At 43.0% G+C, this 22,734-nt stretch overlaps 1 protein-coding gene across 1 annotated transcript in view; it reads right to left on the minus strand.

Moving 5' to 3' along the window:
- The window catches only part of DNER (delta/notch like EGF repeat containing), a 379,213-nt gene that overhangs the window by 91,268 nt on the left and 265,211 nt on the right, over nt 1-22,734 (minus strand). Inside the window, exon 8 of the mRNA XM_069578468.1 lies at nt 3,610-3,834. Coding sequence (XP_069434569.1) covers nt 3,610-3,834 — 225 coding nt within the window. The remainder of the gene's footprint in view (nt 1-3,609; nt 3,835-22,734) is intronic.

Here is a 22,734-nt window from a genome sequence, read left to right on the forward strand (position 1 = left end):
GGACCCTGGCCCAGGGCATTATCACTACCCCGTGTGTCATGACATCCAGAGCTCTGGGAGCAGTGGGCTCCTGAGTCGTGACATGAGGAGGACAGAAGAAGCTTGCTTCATCTGCAAACACCAGCGCTCCCAGGGCCTCACGTTCCAAACAGGTAAGGGCACTGCGCTGCACACCTCCTCCTTCGCCTTGGAGGTGCCCCGGCACGTGCCTGCCAGGCACACGGAAGGACACTGGCCCCCAAGGGGAAGCGGCTCCCACCTCCACACGGCTCTGATAGGGGAGGATGGGTATACTCGCAGGAAGTGCCCCGTGTCACGTGTAGACTACAGAAACGCCTCCACCACGAGGCTCACGTTTTGTCGTTTAGTCACCAAGTGGTGTCTGACTCTTTGCAACCCTATTGACTGTAGCCTGCCAGGTGCCTCTGTCCATGGGATTTCTGAGGCAAGAATACTGGAGTGGGTTGCCATTTCCTATCGTCTCGACCCAAGGATCAGATCAGGATCTCCTGCATTGCAGGTGGATGCCTTACCACTGCACCCCCGGGGAAACCCAAGAGGTTTATGAAAAACCCCCAAAATGTTACTGGAATAGTTCACATCATGTGTCAGCTCAGCTAAGCCACAGGACCCAAATGTCTGGTCAGACGTTAGGCTAGATGTTCTTGTAAAGGTATTTTTTAGGTAAAATGAGTGTTTACAACAGTAGGCTTTGAGTAAATCATTACCCTCCCAGAAAGCAGGTGAGCTTCATCCAGTCAGGTGAAGGTCTTAGGAGCAAAGACTGAGGTTTGCTGAGGCAGGAGGAATTTGAGCTCAAAACTGTAACATAGAAATCGTGCCTAAGTTGACAGCCTGCCAGCTTGTGCCACATTTTGAACTTGCCAGGCCACACAACTGCGTGAGTCAGCTCCTTAAAATCGGGCAGTGGTTTCTTTTTCTGTCTCTCCCCCTCTCTCTTCTGTCTGTCTGGAAAATCCTACTCATGCAGTTACCAGGCAGACTAACCAGGTCCATTCCTGCTATATTTTAGAGGATTGGGGCCCTTGGAAAAACATCAATCCCATGACTATTTAGAAAACCAGAGAAGCAGAAGCCTACATGAAAGAGGCTTTTCAATACCCTTCAAAGGCTCAATTGTATTTCCCACTCGCTCCTTAGGTGATGGATGAGTAGGAGCTGTGCCCCTGGAAAGTTCCAGACCAGGCATAGCACAGGGGAACCAGGGCACCTGGGCTGGAACCTGGACTCAGCCTGTGAGAGAATGAATGGCCACTGACAGGTGACTGAATCAGGAATAAGGCATTTCATACCTTGGTGAAAACACACTTCCACCACATCCATCCGGCAGAGAGGACACATAAAAGGACCAGAGACGTAAAGCACCCAGCTCAGGACCAAGCAAGACTGAGCTCACTAAATTGTACCTTATTGTAGATAAAAGATACTGATAAAACACACTTCCTTCTACTCCCATCTGCATGGGGGCAGAGAAACACATCCAAGGATAAATTTTGTTTGTTTTGGTTTGGTTTTTGTCTTTTTTATTGGAGTATAACTGCTTTACAATGTTGTGTCAGTTTCTGCTGTGCAGTGAAGAGAAGCAGCTATACGTAGGCATAGATCTCCTCCCTCTTGGACCTCCCTTCCCCTATCCCACTCCTCTAGGTCATCACAGAGCACCAAACTGAGCCCTCTGTGCTGCACGACAGGTTCCCACCAGCTATCTGTCTTACACACAGTAGTGTGTACATGGGACTTCCATGGTGGATCAGTGGTAAAGAACCACTCTGCCAATGGAGGAGACACAGACAGGTTCAATCCCGGGGTCAGGAAGATCCCCTGGAGAAGGAAACAGCAACCCACTCCAGTATTCTTGCCTAGGAAATCCCATGGACAGAGAAGCCTGGTGGGCTACAGTCCATGGGGTCGCAAAGAGTGGGACTCAACAACTAAACACGTGTATATATGTCAGTCCTAAGCTCTCAGCTCTTCCCACTCATCTGTCTCCCGCTGTGTCTACACGTCCATTCTCTACATCCGAGTCGCTATTCCTGCCCTGGAAATAGGTTCATCTCTACCGTTTTTCTAGATTCTACATTTGCCTGCCCGCCTACTATTTGCTCAGTTGTGTCTGACTCTTTAGCAACCCCAAGGACTGTAGCTCCTCAGGCTCCTCTGTCCATGGAATTTTCCAGGCAAGAATACTGGAGAGGGTTGTCTTTTCCTACTCCAGGGGATCTTCCTGAGGTATCAAACCCATGTATCCTGTGTCTCCTACATTGCAAGCAGATTCTTTACCCATCAAGGAAGCACTCTATGGATTCCACATATATATGTTAATAAAAACATACACAGATAATTAATATAGAGCTTCAAATACCATGAAAGGGATACTGTAGGTGATTGTGGGAACTCAAAGGAAGGAAAGCTCATTCAAGCTCAGAAGGGGAAGTTTGCAGGCGCGATGGGGTGACGGGGGAGGAGGCACTCCAGGCAGAGGGTCCTGCGTACTAGAACCAGGAGTGGAGCCAACCAGGGGACTTGTCGGCCGTGCACATGGGCCAGAGAAGTGGGGCGGGGATCACTGTGCTGGCAAGCATTCTAAAGAGCCAGCTCGTGCAAGGATGCAGACGTGGAGAGAATATAAATCAGGAAAGACAGAGCTGCTGGTGTGCGTTCTTTTCAGGTCACACCAGGAGGCTGCGCGGACACAAACTTTAACTAGTAACTACCCTGACTTCTCAGTCTCAAAACTTTCACAATCAACAATCAGTGATACAAATGCAGAAGACATCCAGAAAATAAATGATGGAACTTGTGAACGCTTACACAGGAAGCCAGAAAAGTCCTCTAACATGAACTGTGCCCCAAGTAAGAATTTTAAATGAAGATAAAATGCTGAATGGACTGCATTCTGCTTTGCGTGCACGTGAAAATGAAAAACATTCCATTAACCTCAGAACCCAGTAATAAAAGATATACAATGCAGGAAAGGCTCTGAAGTGACCTATAGTCAATTGTCCAAAATAATTAAGCTATTATCAGTCCATGGGGTCTCAAAAAGAGTCAGACATGACTTAGGGGCTAAACAACAACAAAAAGATTAAGCCTGGTTTTCATTTTCTTCATTTTGCTGACTTAGATTTTCTTCGTTTTCTATAATGACTGTGGAATGTTCATGAAAAGAGGAAAGGGTATTTTTCAAAGCCTGCCTAAGGGAAGTCTAAAAAGAAAGGGTGTTATACTTCTCAGGCAGCATTAGTGGTAAAGAACCTGCCTGCCAATGCAGGACTTAAAAGATGAAGTTGGATCCCTGGGTTGGAAAGAGCCCCTGGAAGAGGGCAGGGCAACCCATTCCAGTATTCTTGCCTGGAGAATCCCATGGACAGAGGAGCCTGGTGGGCTACAGCCCATATGGTTGCAAAGAGTCGGACACAATTGAAGCGACTGAACACACACACACACATATACACACACACACAAGTGGGGTCCACTTGGATGGACAAGCAAACCCCTGCAGCGGGCCAACCTGTACTCAGATGCAAAAGAAAAGTTAAAAATTGGGAAACGGAAGGAGAGGGCTTCCAGCCCGGCCATGGTACCCACCTGGGTCACAGAGGCACTTGTAGCTGGTGCCCACACTGCGGCACGTGCCGTGGGCACAGGGGCTGAGCGCACAGAAGTCCACAAGCTGCGCGCACGCTGGGCCCGTAAAGCCCGCGCTGCAGCTGCAGCCGAAGTGCAGCCCATCGGCGTAGCAAGTCCCGTTGTTCTGGCAGGGCGCCGAGGCGCACGGGTCCACCTTCTCCTCGCAGGTGGAGCCCAGGTAGCCTGCGGAAAGATGCAGAATGGTGGAGGGGTAAAAAGAGATATCACATTCCACTTAATCTCCGAGAAACTCGGGCTGCTGTTCAGAACTCTGCTCCATTGTCAATTGATGAATACCACACAACCCACCCAGGTGGGTTTTCTTTGCTTTGATAACCAAGATACCTCCATTTTAGTGGAAATATAAAATGTATGATTGCTTAGGTGTAGCAATGGCACCCCACTCCAGTACTCATGCCTGGAAAATCTCATGGACGGAGGAGCCTGGAAGGCTGCAGTCCATGGGGTCGCGAAGAGTCGGACATGACTGAGCAACTTCACTTTCCCTTTTCACTTTCATGCATTGGAGAAGGAAATGGCAACCCACTCCAGTGTTCTTGCCTGGAGAATGCCAGGGACGACGGAGCCTGGTGGACTGCCGTCTATGGGGTTACACAGAGTCAAACACAGCTGATGCGACAGCAGCAGCAGCAGCAGTGAAATACAAGGAGATAGATATATCGGGTTGGCTGAAAAGTTAATTCGATGGGTAACACCCTATGGAAAACCCAAACGAACTTTTTTGGCCAACCCGATATGTATATCTATGTATGTACAAAGTAGAAAGATGGCAAAAATAAACTAATGGTGATTGATTTCAGGAAGCTGGGATTGGGATCAGTGGAGAGATTTCACTTATTATTTAATACACATTGCTGGAGGAAGAGATTCCTTACTTTGTTTTAATAGATGAATATTCCTGAATTTAAAACCTTAAATCCATATAAAATAGGAAATGTGAACAATATCATTCTCCCACCTTTATTCCTTTGTTCCTCACTCCTTTCTCTAGAATAACCCGCTGTTAGCAGTTTCTTGAATATATAATTGTTAACAATTTGGTCATTGCAATGGAAAAACAAACTGGGTGTATCCATACAATGGAGCACTATTACGCAACAAAGAGGAAATAAATTTTCTGACGCGTGTGCCAACATCATTGTAGTTTAGTCGCTAAGTCCTGTCTGACTCTGCGACCCCATGGACTGTAGGCCACCAGGCTCCTCTGCCCATGGGATTTCCTAGGCAAGAATACTGGAGTAGGTTGCCATTTCCTTCTCCAGGGAATCTTCCTGATCCAGGGATCGAACCTGTGTCTCCTGCATTGGCAGGCAGATTCTTTATCACTGAGCCACCTGGGAAGCCCTGTGCCAACATGGATGAACCTAAAGGACATATGTTAAGTGAAAGAAGCTAAATAATAAATACCATACGTTGTATAATCTCATTTATAAGGAATGTCCAGAAAAAATAAATCTACAGGTAAAATAAATCTCTATATAAAGTAGATGAGTAGTTGCCTGGGGCTGGGGTGGGAAGAGGGGCATGAGGGAGTCTATTGAGGTTGATGTAAATGTTCTAATGTTGGATTGCAGATTGTGGTGATAACTGCACAACTCTGTATATTTAATAAAAAGCACTGAACTGTACTCTTAAAATGAATGAAATTTATGACACGTAAATTATACTTCAATAAGCTTTAACTCTTTTTCATTTTAAATGTATATCTTGTGCATATGATTTTTATTCTGTGTGTTTCAGTATTTCTCAATTAAAAAAATACATATCCTTCTACTATAGCACAGGGAACATATTAAATATCTTGTAATGAACAACAAAATCCGAAAATATACAACTAAATCACTTTGCTGTACATCAGATATTAATACAACATTGTAAATCAACTCTACTTCAATTAAAAACATTTTTTAATTATCAGTTCAGTTCAGTTCAGTCACTCAGTCGTGTCCCACTCTTTGCGACCCCATGAATTGCAGCACACCAGACCTCCCTGTCCATCACCAACTCCCGGAGTTCACTTAAACTCACGTCCATCGAGTTGGTGATGCCATCCAGCCATCTCATCCTCTGTTGTCCCCTTTTCCTCCTGCCCCCAATCTCTCCCAGCATCAGAGTCTTTTCCAATGAGTCAACTCTTCGCATGAGGTGGCCAAAGTACTGGAGTTTCAGCTTCAGCATCAGTCCTTCCAAAACACACCCAGGGCTGATCTCCTTTAGAATGGACTGGTTGGATCTCCTTGCAGTCCAAGGGACTCTCAAGAGTCTTCTCCAACGCCACAGTTCAAAAGCATCAATTCTTCAGTGCTCAGCTTTCTTCACAGTCCAAGTCTCATATCCGTACATGACCACTGGAAAAGCCATAACCTTGCCTAGATGGACTTTGTTGGCAAAGTAATGTCTCTGCTTTTGAATATGCTATCTAGGTTGGTCATAACTTTCCTTCCAAGGAGTAAGCGTCTTTTAATTTCATGGCTGCAATCACCATCTGTAGTGATTTTGGAGCCCCAAAAATAAAGTCTGACACTATTTCCACTGTTTCCCCATCTATTTGCCATGAAGTGATGGGACCAGATGCCACGATCTTAGTTTTCTGAATGTTGAGCTTTAAGCCAACTTTTTCACTCTCTTCTTTCACTTTCATCAAGAGGCTTTTTAATTATACAGACATGTATATGTGAATCTGTAGGTCTGTGTGTCCAAGTAGGTCTTTAATAATACTTGAGTAAAACCTATTCTTCTAATATTTTAAGAGCAGTTTGGAAATAAACTGAAGACTATTCAGTTTCAGAAACAAATTTAAATAACTTTATTCATATACAGTTTTTATTTCAATATTCTATTTCACTTTTCTTATCTAGATTTAAATTTATATTAACCATCTTCACACAGAATGCTCAGCAATATTGGCAACCTTTGTTGTCAAGGACACAGTGAATATATAAACCAAACAAAATTAGTTTCCACACTTTAAACCATCACTCATAAATTGGCAGTATCAACTTGAAATTTTTCTGTACAGAAGTAGAAAATTCAAAAAATTTCCAGTGCTATTCAACATTTTATAAACTTCCCTGTAGCTTTTAAATTTTAAATATCATAGTAAAAATGTACCAAACAATTGGTATTGATAGCACTTGAATCCTCCAAAGGGCCCCTCTGCAGCCAAGGGTGGAATGTAACTCCATTCTTCGTGAGATACATTCCATTTTACTCTGAATGAAAAGAATATACTTAAATATGCATCATATGGAAAACTCAACAATGAAGGCAGTCCTGACCTTTCTCATTTTCTACCTCACCTAAAAAACAAGGCTGAAATTATTTTCATCATCAAGTTGTTGTGGGTTCTAAAATGATAATATCAAAATTTCTAGAACAGTTTCCAGTCCAATGCTGAATGAATGAATAAAAAATGGTAATAATAACAGTCACAACTGACATCCACTAATGGCTGAGATGTACCAGACACTTCTAAGCCTTCAAATGCATTAATTCACTTAACCCTGGGGTAATTGCACGATGTAAGAACTATTAATAGCCCTGTTTTAAAAAAGAGAAAATGGTGACCCAGAAATGTGAAGTATCCCGTTCAAGTCTACCGAGCTAGTGAGACAGACTAGACAAAGATTTTACAATAACATAACACTGTCATGTCAGAGCCCAATTGATGATGGAAGAACTGAAGAGTGGGCAGGGCCTAAGGACACAATGCAATAACAGTCAAAAGTGCAGATGCCAGTGGGAGTCCAGCAGACCATGTTGCTGAAGGAAGTGGGCCAGTTATAAAGCAGTGGGGAATGGCAGGGACAGTGGCTAACTACAGAAGGCATGGCCTTCCAAACAGGGCGGCCACGATCCCCCTGAAGCCAACTGCTGCCATTGGAATGTTAGACCATTTACCATACCTTCTGAATTTTCAAGGAATATCTGAAATCCAGATTCTTGTGTGAACCCTTACTATTTTACAGTGTTGATAAGTCATTTCTCTGGGCCCTGTATATATGGTTTCTCAGTCTGACAAAATATTAAGCACAGGCTTTGGAGTCAAAAGACATTGGATTCAAAAACCATCTCTGCCCACTAAACTGTGGGACTGTGGGCAAGAATTTAATCACCCTCATCTGTTTCATGGAATGGAGACAACAACGCCTATAGCATATGGTTTTTATGAAGCTTAAATGCAAAAACCTACACAAACATTTGGTATGATGACTGATAAGTAGTGTTCAACAAGAAGCAGCTAAAATTATAATCCCCTTCATGGATCATAACCTTGTCATGCCAAAAGGGCTTGCATAATGCAATGAAGCTATGAGTCATACCATGCAGGGCCACCCAAGATGTACAGGTTATAGTGAAGAATTCTGACAAAACGTAGTCCACTGGAGGAAGGAATGACAAATCTCTCCAGTATTCTTGTCACGAGAACCCCACGAACAGGCAAAAAGATACGACACCAGAAGATGAGCCTCTCAGGTCAGAAGGTGTCCAATATGCTCAGCTCCAGAAAAAATGAAGCAGCTGGGCTAGAGTGGAAACGATGCCCAATTGTGAATGTGTCAGGTGATGACAAAATCCACGAAATTATGTGATTCCCAGGTTTTCCAGACTGGAGAACAATGTGGATGGTATTGTTACCAACTGCAAGGGAAAATACAGGAAGAGATTCCCAGGGCAAGCTTATGATTCCCAGGGGAAGAAAAGACAGACAGATGGATAGATGGATGGAGACACAAACAGATGGATACATTTTAAGAAAAGAAAGTGAAAGTGAAAGTCACTCAGTCATGTCCAACTCTGCAACCTCATGGACTATATAGTCTATGGAATTCTCCAGGCCAGAATACTGGAGTGGGTAGCCTTCCCGTACTCCAGGGATCTTCCCAACCTAGGGATCAAACCCAGATCAAATCCTGTACTGCAGGTGAAATCTTTACCAGTTGAGCCACAAGGAAAGGCCAAGAATACTGGAGTGGGTAGCCTAGCCTTTCTCCCGGGGATCTTCCTGACCCAGGAATCAAATCGGGGTCTCCTGCATTGCAAGTGGATTCTTTACCAACTGAGCTATGAGAAAACATCAGAAAAGCAAACAGCGAAAGGAGAGTTGCCTGAAATGTCACTGAACCCTGTCTAAAAGCCAGGTGGGCTGGCCCAGACCAGCCTGCTAGAAGACCAGGAGACCCCAAGGAGCAAAGCATCCAGCCCAGTGAAGCCACCCTAGACCAGTTAGCCAGCCTGTGGCTCTCTGAAATCCAGCCCAAACTGCCAACCCCACAATCATCATGAGCTAAATAAATAATTGTTGTCTTAACCACTGAGTTTTGAGGTGGTTTGTTATGCCGCAAAAGCTGATTGACACACGAACAGGAGACAGCACTGTATCTAAATAGGAATGCAGGCAAGAGGGAGGCCTTTGTTTTGTTTGCTTTATGCAAAAGGACTTAAAAGACAATTGAGGGACTTCCCTGGTGGTCCAGTGGTTGAGACTTTGCCTTCCAATACAGAGGGTGCCAGTTCGATCCCTGGTCAGGGAGATATAATCCCATGTGCCTCTTGGCCAGAAAACCAAAACATAAAACAGAAGCAATATTGTAAAAAATTCAGTAAAGACTTTAAAATGGTCCACATTGAAAAAAATCTTTTTCAAAAAAGGAAGAATTGATTATGTACTAGAAGAAATTTTAACTAAAGAAAGGATCAATAATGTTTGTTGAACTGAATATCTAAAAGATTCACTGCAATTGAATCAGGAATCCTGCATTTTATTATTATTAATAAATAATAATTTCTTTTCCTTTTTCTTACCAATTCAAGAAAATATAAAAACAAGATGAGAATGCATAATGTTTTATACTTTCAGAGAATCTTAATATACCTCAGGAAATATTGAAGACAGAAAATCCTTTTAACATATCCTAGTCAGAAGGAAAGATAACGTAATCTAAAATGTCATTCTGTTATAAAGGATGATGACAAAGCAAAAATGAATTCAAGCTGTATCTCAATACATTTTATGGAAATGCATGTGATTTAGGGCAATTATGGAATAATTTTCCTGGCTTCAGTTCAGTTCAGTTGTTCAGTCGTGTCCGACTCTTTGCGACCCCATGAATCGCAGCACGCCAGGCCTCCCTGTCCATCACCAACTCTGGGAGTTCACTCAGACTCACGTCCATTGAGTCCATGATGCCATCCAGCCATCTCATCCTCTGTTGTCCCCTTCTCCTCCTGCCCCCAATCCCTCCCAGCCTCAGAGTCTTTTCCAATGAGTCAACTCTTCGCATGAGGTGGCCAAAGTACTGGAGTTTCAGCTTCAGCATCATTCCTTCCAAAGAAATTCCAGGGCTGATCTCCTTCAGAATGGACTGGTTGGATCTCCTTGCAGTCCAAGGGACTCTCCAGAGTCTTCTCCAACACCACAGTTCAAAAGCATCAGTTCTTCAGCGCTCAGCCTTCTTCACAGTCCAACTCTCACATCCACACATGACCACAGGAAAAACCATAGCCTTGGCTAGACGGACCTTAGTCGGCAAAGTAATGTCTCTGCTTTTGAATATACTATCTAGGTTGGTCATAACTTTTCTTCCAAAGAGTAAGCGTCTTTTAATTTCATGGCTGCAGTCACCATCCACAGTGATTTTGGAGCCCCCCAAAATAAAGTCTGACACTGTTTCTACTGTTTTCCCATCTATTTCCCTTACAAGATCATTAATGAACACTACACGCTAAGTCGCTTCAGTCATGTCTGACTCTTTGCGACCTCATGGACTGTGGCCCACCAGGCTCCCCTTACCATGGGATTGTTCAGGCAAGATACTGGAGAGGGTTGCCATTTCTTCCTCCAGGGGATCTTCCCAACCCAGGATCCTCTCTTATGTTTCCTATATTGGCAGGCGAGTTCTTTACCATTAGTGCCACCTGGGAAATCCAGTGAACATTAGAAAAGGAACTGATTCACAGATTAAGTGCTGAGCCAATTTTCAAAATGCTATTTGTTATGGGCCAAGTGTTTATGTCCCCTCAAAATTAATATACTGAAGCCTTATCCCCAAAATGTGATGACATGAGGAGGTGGGGCCTTGGAAAATCATGATTAGATAAAGGTGGAGCCCCCATGATGGGATTAGGGGCCCTGTAACAAGAGGAAGGTGTAATCACCCTTATGGCAGAAAGCAGAGAAGAACTAAAGAGCCTCTTGATGAAAGTGAAAGAGGAAAGTGAAAAAGTTGGCTTAAAACTCAACATTCAGAAAACTAAGATCATAGGATCCAGTCCCATCACTTCACAGCAAATAGATGGGGAAACAATGGAAACAGTGAGAGACTTTATTTTGGGGGGCTCCAAAATCATTGCAGATGGTGACTGCAGCCATGAAATTAAAAGACGCTTGCTCCTTGGAAGAAAAGCTATGACCAACTTAGACAGCATGTTAAAAGGCAGAGACATTACTTTGTCAACAAACATCCATATAGTCAAAGCTATGGTTTTTCCAGCAGTTATGTATGGATGTGAGAGTAGGACTATAAAGAAAGCTGAGGGCCAAAGAATTGATGCTTTTGAACTGTGGTGTTGGAGAAGACTCTTGAGAGTCCCTTGGACTGCAAGGAGAGCCAACCAGTCCATCCTAAAGGAAATCAGTCCAGAATATTCATTGGAAGGATGGATGCTGAAGCTGAAACTCCCATACTTTGGCCACCTAATGCGGAGAACTGACTTATTGGAAAAAACCCTGATGCTGGGTAAGATTGAAGGCGGGAGGAGAAGGGGATGACAGAGGATGAGATGGTTGGATGGCATCACCGACTCGATGGACATGAGTTTGAGTAAGCTCTGGGGGTTGGTGATGGCCAGGGAAGCCTGGCATGCTAGTCCATGGGGTCGCAAAGAGTGGGACATGACTGACAGACTCAGCAGCAAGAAGACACACCAGACTTTTCTCTGCCATGTGAGGACATAGCAAGGAGGCAGCCATCTGCAAACAAGGAAGAGAGCCCTCACTAGAACCTGACCTTGGCATCCTCATCTCCGACTTTTTCATGACACAAAGAATTCAGAGCTGGGGAGCCAAAGCTTGAATCTTACTTGTGTGTGACCATGTTCATGAATTGGAAGGCTTGATATTATTAACATCCAAATTGATTCACTGCAATTACCAATCAAAAATCTCAGATGGCTTTTTTAAAATAAATTAACAAGGTGACACTATAATTTATAGCAACACACAAGGGACCTAGTACCCAAAAAATATTGAATAAAAGGACATATTTGGAGGATTTACACTAGTTGGCTTCAAAACTTAGTTTAAAGCTGCCTTAATTAAATCACGATGATTGGGTGTCTACTATTTGCAATTCAATAAATCAAATTCTGATTGATAGACCATATTGGCACAATCAAATAATTAGTTCTTGCATGTCTTAGCATCCTCATTTGTTCAGAATGGAGATTATAGAAGAGATTACAGCTGTATATATCAAGTAGTTATAGTTGTGTTAGCAGAGAGAAAGAGACAAATTCTGGTGTTAATAGTGATAGCAAAGACTGAGTTCTTTTTTTTTTTCTGGGTTCTTATTATATATCAGACACTATGCTAAGCAATTGGTATCTATCTTTTATTTATCACAACCACTAACTCAATTAGGGTCTACCATTATGGGGTTGCAAAGAGTCAGGCACATCTGAGTAACTGAACTGAACTGATCATCCACTTTTATAGAAGAAGGCCTAGAGACTTGATATTAGGGAACTAGTCCCCCAGGGACACTCAGTAAGTAGGAAAAGCAAGGTTCAGACTAAGGTCTATAACCACAGCTGTGTTCTTAAGCCCCATGTTAGGCTTCCTCGCGTAAGGGTATGCATAAAAGCACTTGAAAAGTTGAAGGTGCCATGCTAGCATGTGGAATTAGAGTCAGATTAGACCCGTCAGTGTCCTTAAGTCTCCAATTTAAAACAGCTTTAGAAAACAAAAATTACTTAGCAATGATGATTTTTGAACTCAGGGCATTTGAAATGTCCAAAGCCTGACTAGTTCTCAGTATTTCCAATATCACATGCAAGATGTTTTTTAAAATATAAAAATAAAACTTGAATCCTAAGGAGTAAACTTATTGCATACCACCTTACCTACCAACTCCTTATAAAATTAAAAGTCATCTTTATATTCATCCAAATATTTTAAAAATCATCCAAATATCAAATTTAGAGCCATGATGCCAACCAACACAAGCCCGCCCTTCCAATGTGTTGATCAAAGCTAGACGTTAGCTAGTTTATGGTTCTTGCTACACTGCATCATACAGGGGCACTAATCTACAACTTTTTAAAATTTTGAATAAAAACTGGCTTGGAAACATGATGCTGGTCACAGAAAGCCTGAATATTGCATGAATTTAGTTTCAAAATTTAAGCTGCATCCCCGATAAGAAACACTGTACATTCAATATACATATAAAAATGTAAGTACCTTTGGAAGTGATCCCAAACTCAGATATGGCAAAATATGAAATGATTTCTCTGTATAAAAAAAGGGAAGTCAGTGACCCAAAGCTAGAGCAGACAGGTGTAAAATGAAACTCTGCACTGAATTTCCAGAACGCAGGGCAGTTCTGAGAATGCTGGTAGAAAGATGCTTTACAGCACACGGCAGAAATGGCCTTGGATCATCTGAAACTGAGACTCAGCCAGAACACATTTCATCTTTCCAAGAACCATTCTAAACATGGACCAAGATTCCCATTCACTCTATTTTCTCCTCTGCCTCTCCCTCTATCCCTTTCTCTTTACACACACACACAGACACGCATTACACAGAGCTTTAAACTCTATCCCCAATAGTAGGAACTTCTCTGCATTTTCCTGTCCCTGAAAACTGTTACCAGTTCTAAAAGTAATTATTTTAGAGAGCTTTTGGGAAAGCTTCTCTTTTTATCAGTATAACCCTTGAAGAGCTTTGGTCAGCCTATCAATCATCTCTTAAGGTAAATGATTCTGAAAATTCCTCTTGCAAAATATGCAAACCAAATTAGTAATGGTGGCAAAGGCAAGAATGTTGGAAAACAAAATTTAACATTCTTGGGTTCAACTACCTTCCTGGACACATTCAAACTCCAAAACGTGAAGAACTCTATATGGAACAAGTGAAGTACAGTTTGGTGGAATATTGAAACATAAGTAATAAAAATAATGATAGTAATGTCTCTGAAGCCACTGAAAGGTCAGTAAGTTACCATAACAGAGGGATAACATGTAAGTCCTAATTGGATGCTGATGGATTAGTACATCTGGATTTTCAATCCTACTTGAAGAGTAGAAAATGAAAGGCTATTTGATAATGTTAACCAAAAGGTGCAGAGAGAATGATGAAGATGGTGATATTTCTTATTTGGAATAGTTTATTTCAAGCCATATGAACTTCCAATGACGGACATCAGGAAATGTTGGAAGGAAAATGCAATAGCTCCAGAGAAAAACCTCTATTTCCAACACATGGAAGCAACATCAGCAGCCAAGAGATTTAAAACAGCCCATTGCAACAAGAAGAAAGTTCAGAAAAGGATGGAGGATTTAAGGAGTACAGAAAATAGAACTGCCAACGAAATCTAACGAATGAGGGGCTAATATTAAAAAAAAACAACTTTGCCGACTAAGGTCCATTTAGTCAAGGCTATGGTTTTTCCTGTGGTCATGTATGGATGTGAGAGTTGGACTGTGAAGAAGGCTGAGCGCCAAAGAATTGATGCATTTGAACTGTGGTGTTGGAGAAAACTCTTGAGAGTCCCTTGGACTGCAAGGAGATGCAACCAGTCCATTCTGAGGAGATCAACCCTGGGATTTTTTTGGAAGGAATGATGCTAAAGCTGAAACTCCAGTACTTTGGCCACCTCATGCGAAGAGTTGACTCATTGGAAAAGACTCTGATGCTGGGAGGGATTGGGGGCAGGAGGAGAAGGGGACAACTGAGGATGAGATGGCTGGATGGCATCACTGACTCGATGGACATGAGTCTGAGTGAACTCCGGGGGTTGGTGATGGACAGGGAGGCCTGGCATGCTGCAACTCATGGGGTCGCAAAGAGTTGGACACGACTGAGCGACTGAACTGAACTGAAGATTTAGATAATGGACTGTTGCCTCAAATTTTGTATCTGAGCCAATATTTACATGAATATGCCCGCTCAACATTTACTATATAAATAAAAAGTCAACATCCTTGAGATATATACATTATGGAAATCAGATATTTAAGAACAAAAGAAAACATTTCCAGAAGATTTTAAACTACAAAACAATAAACTCATTCTATCTAGAAAGCTATCGAGATGTCAGAAGTTTCTGCAATATTAATAAGGAGAAAATGGTTACAGCAATACTGGCATTTTCGCTGAGAGTGTAAAGATAATTTACATACAAGAAATGCTGTGTGTAGGCATTTAAAACTTAACTCATGATTTCACTGTCTGGGCAGATGGTTCAAGTCAGAAACCTGGGAATCACACCTGATGCTTTCTCTATCTTAATCCCCATATTGAATCAATCAGTGGTTATTAATTTGAGCTCCCAAATACTTTGGGAACCTGAACGTTTTGTTTCATCTGCGCTTCCACCATCCTAGCCAAAGTTACAATTATTTCTCTCCTCATCTGTTACAACGGTTCCCTCTGATGAGATTCCCTGTTCATCTTTCCCCGTCACCAGTTCTCCAAAGAGCAATGAGCATTATTTACTTAGAATGTACATATTACCATGGCTTCCAATTACTGTTAGAGTAAAATTGGACCTCACGTCCATAAGCTTCAAGCCCTGCAAGCTAGGACTCACTCTGGCCCCTCTCTCTAGAAGCCAGCACACTGGCCTCCTTCGGTTCCCCAAAAGACCACGTACAGCCTTGCAACATGCCATCTCTGCGGCCTGGACATTGCTGGTCTCCTATCTGCCTCATAGTTGGTTCCTTCTAAGGTTTGGGTTCTCAGCTTCAAAGTGAGACAGACGGGTCTTCTCTGATCGTCCTAGTCTAGACAGCCCTTTCTTATTCTGTATCACTGTGGCCCGCTCACCACCTTCATAGGACTCCTTGAATCTGTGTGTTCCCTGACTATGATCTGTCTCCCATGGACTTTCTGGACGAGGAGTCATGCTGATTCCTCTCACCCTCAAGCCCCAGCACCCAGCATGGTGGCTACTCTGTAAATATCTGTGCCATAAACGGGCAGATGACTGAACACATGAATGACAGAGGACGTACTCTAACAGACATTATATATTAGGGTAATTAGCAAAACAGGATTGATAACGATGTTTTAAGTTTGGGGAGTTATGGTGAGGAAACATGAAAAAGATGTTAGGTTATTCCCTTTTTACTGATAGAGGTATAAGTGAATTATCGCTGAATCAAGCTAAAGGGAGACGGGGTAGTTCATCTAAGTGCCTTGATGAGCAGCAAAGGGAAGCAAGGATAAGGAAGAGCTTGGACTCTCCAAAATATATCTTTTAATTGAAGCGACCAGGAGGGCATACCTAGGATGATGCAGGAACAACTTGAGGCTGTTTCTTTTTCTTTCTGCAAACATTTTACTGAATGATTCCAGTGTAACGTGAGGTTGGAGGGACTGGCCCAAGCTGTCAACATGGGGTCAGTGTGTGTAGCCCAGGCTCTAGAATGGCAGAGATTCCAAAGAAAGGATTATTACGAGGGTGCGGCAGGCCAGGAAAACCTCCTGGGAGAGTTGGGTTTTGTGCTGGGCTTCAAAGGAAAGCCCGAGTCTCGGCTGGGCGGAGGAGGACAAGGAATGATATTAGAACCAGAGAAGAGGTTTTGGCTGATGTTTGTGGAAAACTTAATTGAGACCACATTTGTTCTGGTTCTCAGAAAGCAGACAGTTATGTAAGATAAAGAGGAAGAGGGAGGAATATCTAGGAAAAGCAATTACAAAGCCATCAGACGTAAAAGGCCCACAGCAATTACATATAAAATGTGACTTTTCATTTTTAAGAAAATCCATTTGAGAGAGTAAAAACCACCTTAAGGACTTTCTCTTTAGGAGAACAGAAAGACAAATTTAGATCTAAGACAGGAAAATGAAAAATAATTAGGAAATAGAGGAATCTTAAATCAACTTTTCCCCAGTTTAGCCTAGAAAAGAGAAGGCAGAAGAGATGAAACTTATTTAAAGTAGATGAATTATATGAGCAAACATAATTGGCCATTAACCATGGAAATTTAGAGGTTTAGTCAGAAAGCTCTATGATTTCCTTTGGGCATTCATTTATCGAACCTGTACTAATTGGGACCAACCATGTGCCAGGCACTGTTCAAGATCTTATATTCTGGTGAGGAGAACAAGTAGAAAGACAAGCAAACAGACATCTGGTACATACTACTGAAGCAGGTAAAGGGCAGAGAATAACGGGGAGGGGTGTCTTAAATAGTGGGGTCTGTAAGACCTAAATGACCAACGGGCATGAGCCATCTTCAAGCCAGGAGGAAGGGTTCCCACAGGTGCCAATGTCCAAAGATCATTGTGTCCAGAGGTGAATGGTGCCCCCGGAGGACAATTCTCAAGTAACTGTGCATTTTGAGGGCTTCCCTGATAGATCAGTTGGTAAAGAAGCCACCTGCAATGCAGGAGACCCCAGTTTGACTCCTGGGTCTGGAAGATCTGCTGCAGAAGGGATAGGCTACCCACTCCAGAATTCTTGGACTTCCCTCATGGCTCAGCTGGTAAAGAATCTGCCTGTCTGCCTGCAATGTGGGAGACCTGGGTTCAATCCCTGGGTTGGGAAGATACCCTGGAGAAGGGAAAGGCTACCCACTCCAGTATTCTTGCCAGAAGAGTTCCATGGACTATTTAGGCCATGGAGTCGCAAAGAGTCGGACATGCCTGAGCAACTTTCACTTTCACTTTCAAGAACAACAAGCTGCCAGCCAAGAGTAGCAAGAAATGATGCTGGGGAGGCAGCCAGAGATGTGTAAGCCCTGGACCACATTTCTGATGGGTAATCACCTGAGGTTTGAGAGACATAGGCTGGAAACATGGGCTTTCCATTTCAGAAGGATTACTTGGCTATTGTGTGGAAAATGGACTGCAGAAGTTGAGAATGAATCACAAAGAGAAGCCAAGAGCTTCCCTAGGAGTCCAGACAGAACTGGAACCTGGAGAGACTTCCCTGGAAGTCCAGTGGTTAAGAGATTTCATTCCAATGCAAGGGATGCAAGTTCAATCCCTGATGGGGGAACTAAGATCCCACATGCCTGGTGTGATCAAAAGATATTTTTTTAAAAAAGCCAACATACAACTGGAACCTGGAAAAACCCAAGAGGTTAGGAATGTTGGCCAAATAACAGAATCATTCTCTCTGACATGAGAACGAGGAAAATTTCCCTGGAAGAGAGTCAGAGGATTGCCTTCCATATGTAAGAAGGATCTTGATGTCTCAGTTTATGGAAATTCTAAGTTTGGAGAAAAATGGAAAAAAAAAAATCAAAGACAGGAACTAAGAAATGAGAAATGGAATGAAAATATAAGTCCTTAAATGCCTATCATACAGTACCCAGCAAGTTCACAAGACAAGTGTTATCTCATACACAGTATGAAACTGAGGCCCAGAAGGGTTAAGGAACTTGACCAAGTTCAGTTCAGTTCAGCCGCTCAGTCATGTCTGACTCTTTGTGACCCTATGAACCATAGCACGCCAGGCCTCCCTGTCCATCACCAACTCCCGGAGTCCACTCAAACCCACATCCATCGAGTTGGTGATGCCACCCAGCCATCTCATTCATCCTGTCGTCCCCTTCTCCTCTTGCCTTCAATCTTTCCCAGCATCAGGGTCTTTTCAAATGAGTCAGCTCTTCACATCAGGTGGCCAAATTATTAGAGTTTCAGTTCCAACATCAGTCCTTCCAATGAACACTGAGGACTGATCTCCTTTAGGATGGACTGGTTGGATCTCCTTACAGTCCAAGGGACTCTCAAGAGTCTTCTCCAACATCACAGTTCAAAGCATCAGTTCTTTGGTACTCAGCTTTCTTTATAGTCCAACTCTCACATCCATACATGACCACTGGAAAAACCATAGCCTTGACTAGACGGACCTTTATTGACAGTAGTGTCTCTGCTTTTTTATGCTTTGTCTAGGTTGGTCATAACTTTTCTTCCAAGGAGTAACCAAAGCCATCCGATAATTGACAGAAGTGAAATCCAACACAAATCTGTCTCTCTCCAAGGACCTATGAATTTCTAGCCCCAGTTTCTTGATCTTTTTTTCTTTAATAACACTTATTTTCATGAATTTTAAATAGGCTGGTGAGTGGAAACACCTAATTTCCACTTCCATACAAAGAACATCAAAGGGGTGCTAAGCCCTGTTGCCAGGTTTGACAGTGTCAAGATCGTACCAGACCCAGGGTTATTATTATCCCCTTTCTTGTGAATGTCAGGGCTTCTGTTGGCAAAGAAGGCTTTACAGAAACTTCCTTGGACTGCTCCAAGAAATTAATCCCCGAGGGAACTCAGCAGCTCTGCTCTTCAAGCAAGTGGCTCTCAACCCTGGTGGCCGTGGAGCCACCTGGAGAGTTTCTAAAAATCCAGAGCCCGGTTCCCAGCTCTGGGGCTGCTAATGTAATTGGCCTAGGTGTGGCCCGTCATCAGGATTTTTATGAGGAGGATCCACCTTTCCTTCATACAGTCTTTTCTCTGCTGGTAGACACAGTGTTTCTTTCTATTTAGTCCTGAGGAATAAAATACATAAACTATTACAAGTTTCAATTGGCTTCCCAGGTGACACTAGTGGTTAAAAATAAAAATAAAAAAAAAAACTCACCTGCCAATGCAGGAGACATAAGAGATATGGGTTTGATCCCTGGGTTGGGAAGATTCCCTGGAGGAGGGCATGGCAACACACTCCAGTATTCTTGCCTGGAGAATCCAATGGACAGAGGAGCCTGGGGGGCTACAGTCCATGGGGTCACAAAGATTATAGTTTCATAATTGCCTTTTTTCTCCCACCCAAGATAGATTTCATCTTTGCACAGGGTATGATAGCAGTCTACTGCTAAGTGTTTACTTACTACTTTTAATCCCCTGAAATTCATTGTCCTTTATTTTGACAACCGTGTGCCAATTTTCCTCTTTTCATAAACCAAACTTGCCTCTTTGCTCAGACCTTACGCTTTGATGGAATGGACCCCAAATGCCAGATCCAAGGGTGACCCTGTGTCTAAAGTCTGGCCAGCCAAAGCATTCCATAGCATGGCCACAGTGGTTCAGGGGTGGGCAAATGTCTCAATTCAAAACAATCCCAAGTCATGGCTCTTGCTTTATTGGAAGAAGACAGACTCTGCCCAGTCATTTTGACAGTGGACCCAATACAGATAAGACTGTTGGTGAGATGAAAACTCAGGCTTACTGACATTGAAGCCCTGGATCAAGACATGCCTGAATTCATCCTGAATATTTGTAACATGAGCCAATACACTTCGTTGTTTTTGCTAGCCTATTTGAGTGGGATTGTTCATTTCTTTAAAATCAAGATTTTTAATGGATTCAGAGATGTTCTAAAAATTGTCTTGTATGGATGACAAATGGCTACCAACTAACCTAGCTAGTCCTCCTAAAAACATATAATAATAATTAAAAATCATAAATGTAGGATAAGAGTAAGGAGAATGAAAGACATACACAGAAAAGCAGCTGTGGTCTGAGGAAATGGGGTAGAACAAGAAAAGATTTCACAAGCATCTCTAGGAGTTAGATATAATTTAGACCCTTGCAGAATTCTCAAAGGCTTCAGATAAAAGGTAAGGATGGCTTGGATTTTTTTTTTAATTGATTGGAATTTCTTTCACCAAGTCACACCTCTTTACCTGGACCACAAGGTTTCCAGGTTTGTAAAAGTTAAATGCAACTTTTAAGCTCTTTTAAATGGTAGTTCTAATCCCAGGCCCATGGAAACAGATGATGTGTACGAGATGTTGTCTGTGACATGATAAAACATAGCAAAAAATAAAAAATGAATAAATCTCCCATTGGCAGACTCCATTTTCTCAGGGATCCTTAAAATTTGGCATTCCTCATTCTGTCCTGGCCCCTCTTCTCTTCTGGGCCATGTTCTTGCACGGAGGGCAGGGGAAGGGCAAGTGGGTGGGGAGCGTCTTATGTATATCCATGGCTGAAAATTAGGACCTGTAAGTAGAAACTTCCCAAAGTGACCTTTCCAGCCCAGCTCTCTCTCCCATGCTCAGCGTCGTTTTTCATTTGACAATTCCACACTCGCATCTGACTATTCCCTAGGCTCCTCGTGTTAATGTCTCATCCTCCCCTCTCATCAGAGCTGCTCATCACCCAAGTGCACCTCCATACAAGGAGGTGCCTAAAGCCTATGAAAGCTCTGCTTGTGCTGCCTGGCCCTCCTCCTCCTCCTCTTACGGCCAGTCCATCCGTGTCCCTGTGTCTCCTAAGCACCGCACAGCTCACTTAACTTACGGCAACAGAGTCCTAATAGGTTTCTCTGATTTTCTTCCTCCTCCAGGCCCTTCCTTCCCCTTCAGCCACCACGGTGGTGGTAGTTTAATCACTACGTTGTGTCCAACTCTTTGCGACCCCACGGACTGTAGCCCGCCAGGTTCCTCTGTCCACGGGATTCTCCAGGCAAGAATACTGGAGTGGGTTGTCATTTCCTTCTCCAGGGGATCTTCGCAACCCAGGGATCAAACCTTGCAGACAGTCTCCTGCATTGTGGGCAGATTCTCTACCTACTGAGGCCACCAGGGATGCCCTAAATCCCTCCCAAACACTGAAGTTCTACCCTTCCCCTGCTAAGGCTATTCATGGAGTCACTCTTAGACTCTGAATCGCTTTATTATGGTGTTTAATTGGAAGAGTAGCATTGACATATATATACACGACCATGTGCAAAATGGATAGCTCATGGGAACCTGAGGCACAGCACGGGGAGCTCAGCTCGGGGCTCTGTGATGACCTAGGTGGGTGGAATGGGGTGGGGTAAGAGGTCCAACAGGGAGAGAATATATGTAGACATACAGCTGATTCATTTCTTTGTACAGTAGGGACTAGTACAATATTGTAAAGCAAGTATACCTCTAAAAAGAATAAAATAAATTAAAAAAAAATTAAGGCCCTTGCTTATAGTCACTGGAAGTGTTGCTAAGTCTAGGCTAGTTGGGGGTTGGAAATAAGGAAGCGATTCCATAAATGACAAATTCTTCATAGATATTACAATCAAATATAATTGGGTCGATTTAAAAGAACAGTGGGGAAATGCCTGCAAAGGGGCTATATTATGTAAGGATGTCTAGCATGGCTCCTAGCACATCTCCAGCCTTTATCTTCCCTCCGTCACATGCTGTGTTCCAGCTCTGCAGAACGTCCTTTTGCTCCTCAAATATGCCACTCCCCCACTCCCCTGCCCTAGGCTGTCAACCCTCTTCCTGGAAGGCTCTGGCCTTTGCCCACAGCCCTCACTGATTCATCTTGCTGCTGCTTCTCCTTTGGGTCTTGGCTGAAACATCAGCATCCTGGGAATACTTCCTGACTTTCCTCTCAGGCCCCAGCCTGGATGAAGCATCCTTCTTCTCAACCACCCAATCACCCGGGCCCAGCCCCATCAGACCCTAGATCCTATCCCCACACCTGCTCTTCCATAAGCCCCTGAGCTGGAGCCCCACCTGTCTTGTTCACTCCTGGATCCCTTGTGATCAGTTGCCACAAGTTAGGTAATCAATCCCTGGCATGTGAATAATTAAATCTCTTAGTAAGTTATCATGCCACAATCGTAGGATGGAATAAAACACAGCCATTAATAACCACCCTTTAGAGAAACAATTTAACAATACAGAAGAATATTTGGAACACACACTGTTCCCTTTTAGAAACTCATTACAAAAGACAATGTACAGTGAGATCCAATTTCAGTTTTCTGAAATGTATAATAAAAAGAAGATTTCAAAGATGTGTGCCCAGAATTTAAAATGATCTCTCTGGAGGATAGAATCGTAGGGCTTTTTTCTTTGAGCTTATCTAAGCATAGATTTCTTTGATAATCAAGAAAA

The sequence above is a fragment of the Ovis canadensis genome, chromosome 2, assembly GCF_042477335.2.
Source record: "Ovis canadensis isolate MfBH-ARS-UI-01 breed Bighorn chromosome 2, ARS-UI_OviCan_v2, whole genome shotgun sequence".
NCBI lineage: Eukaryota > Metazoa > Chordata > Mammalia > Artiodactyla > Bovidae > Ovis > Ovis canadensis.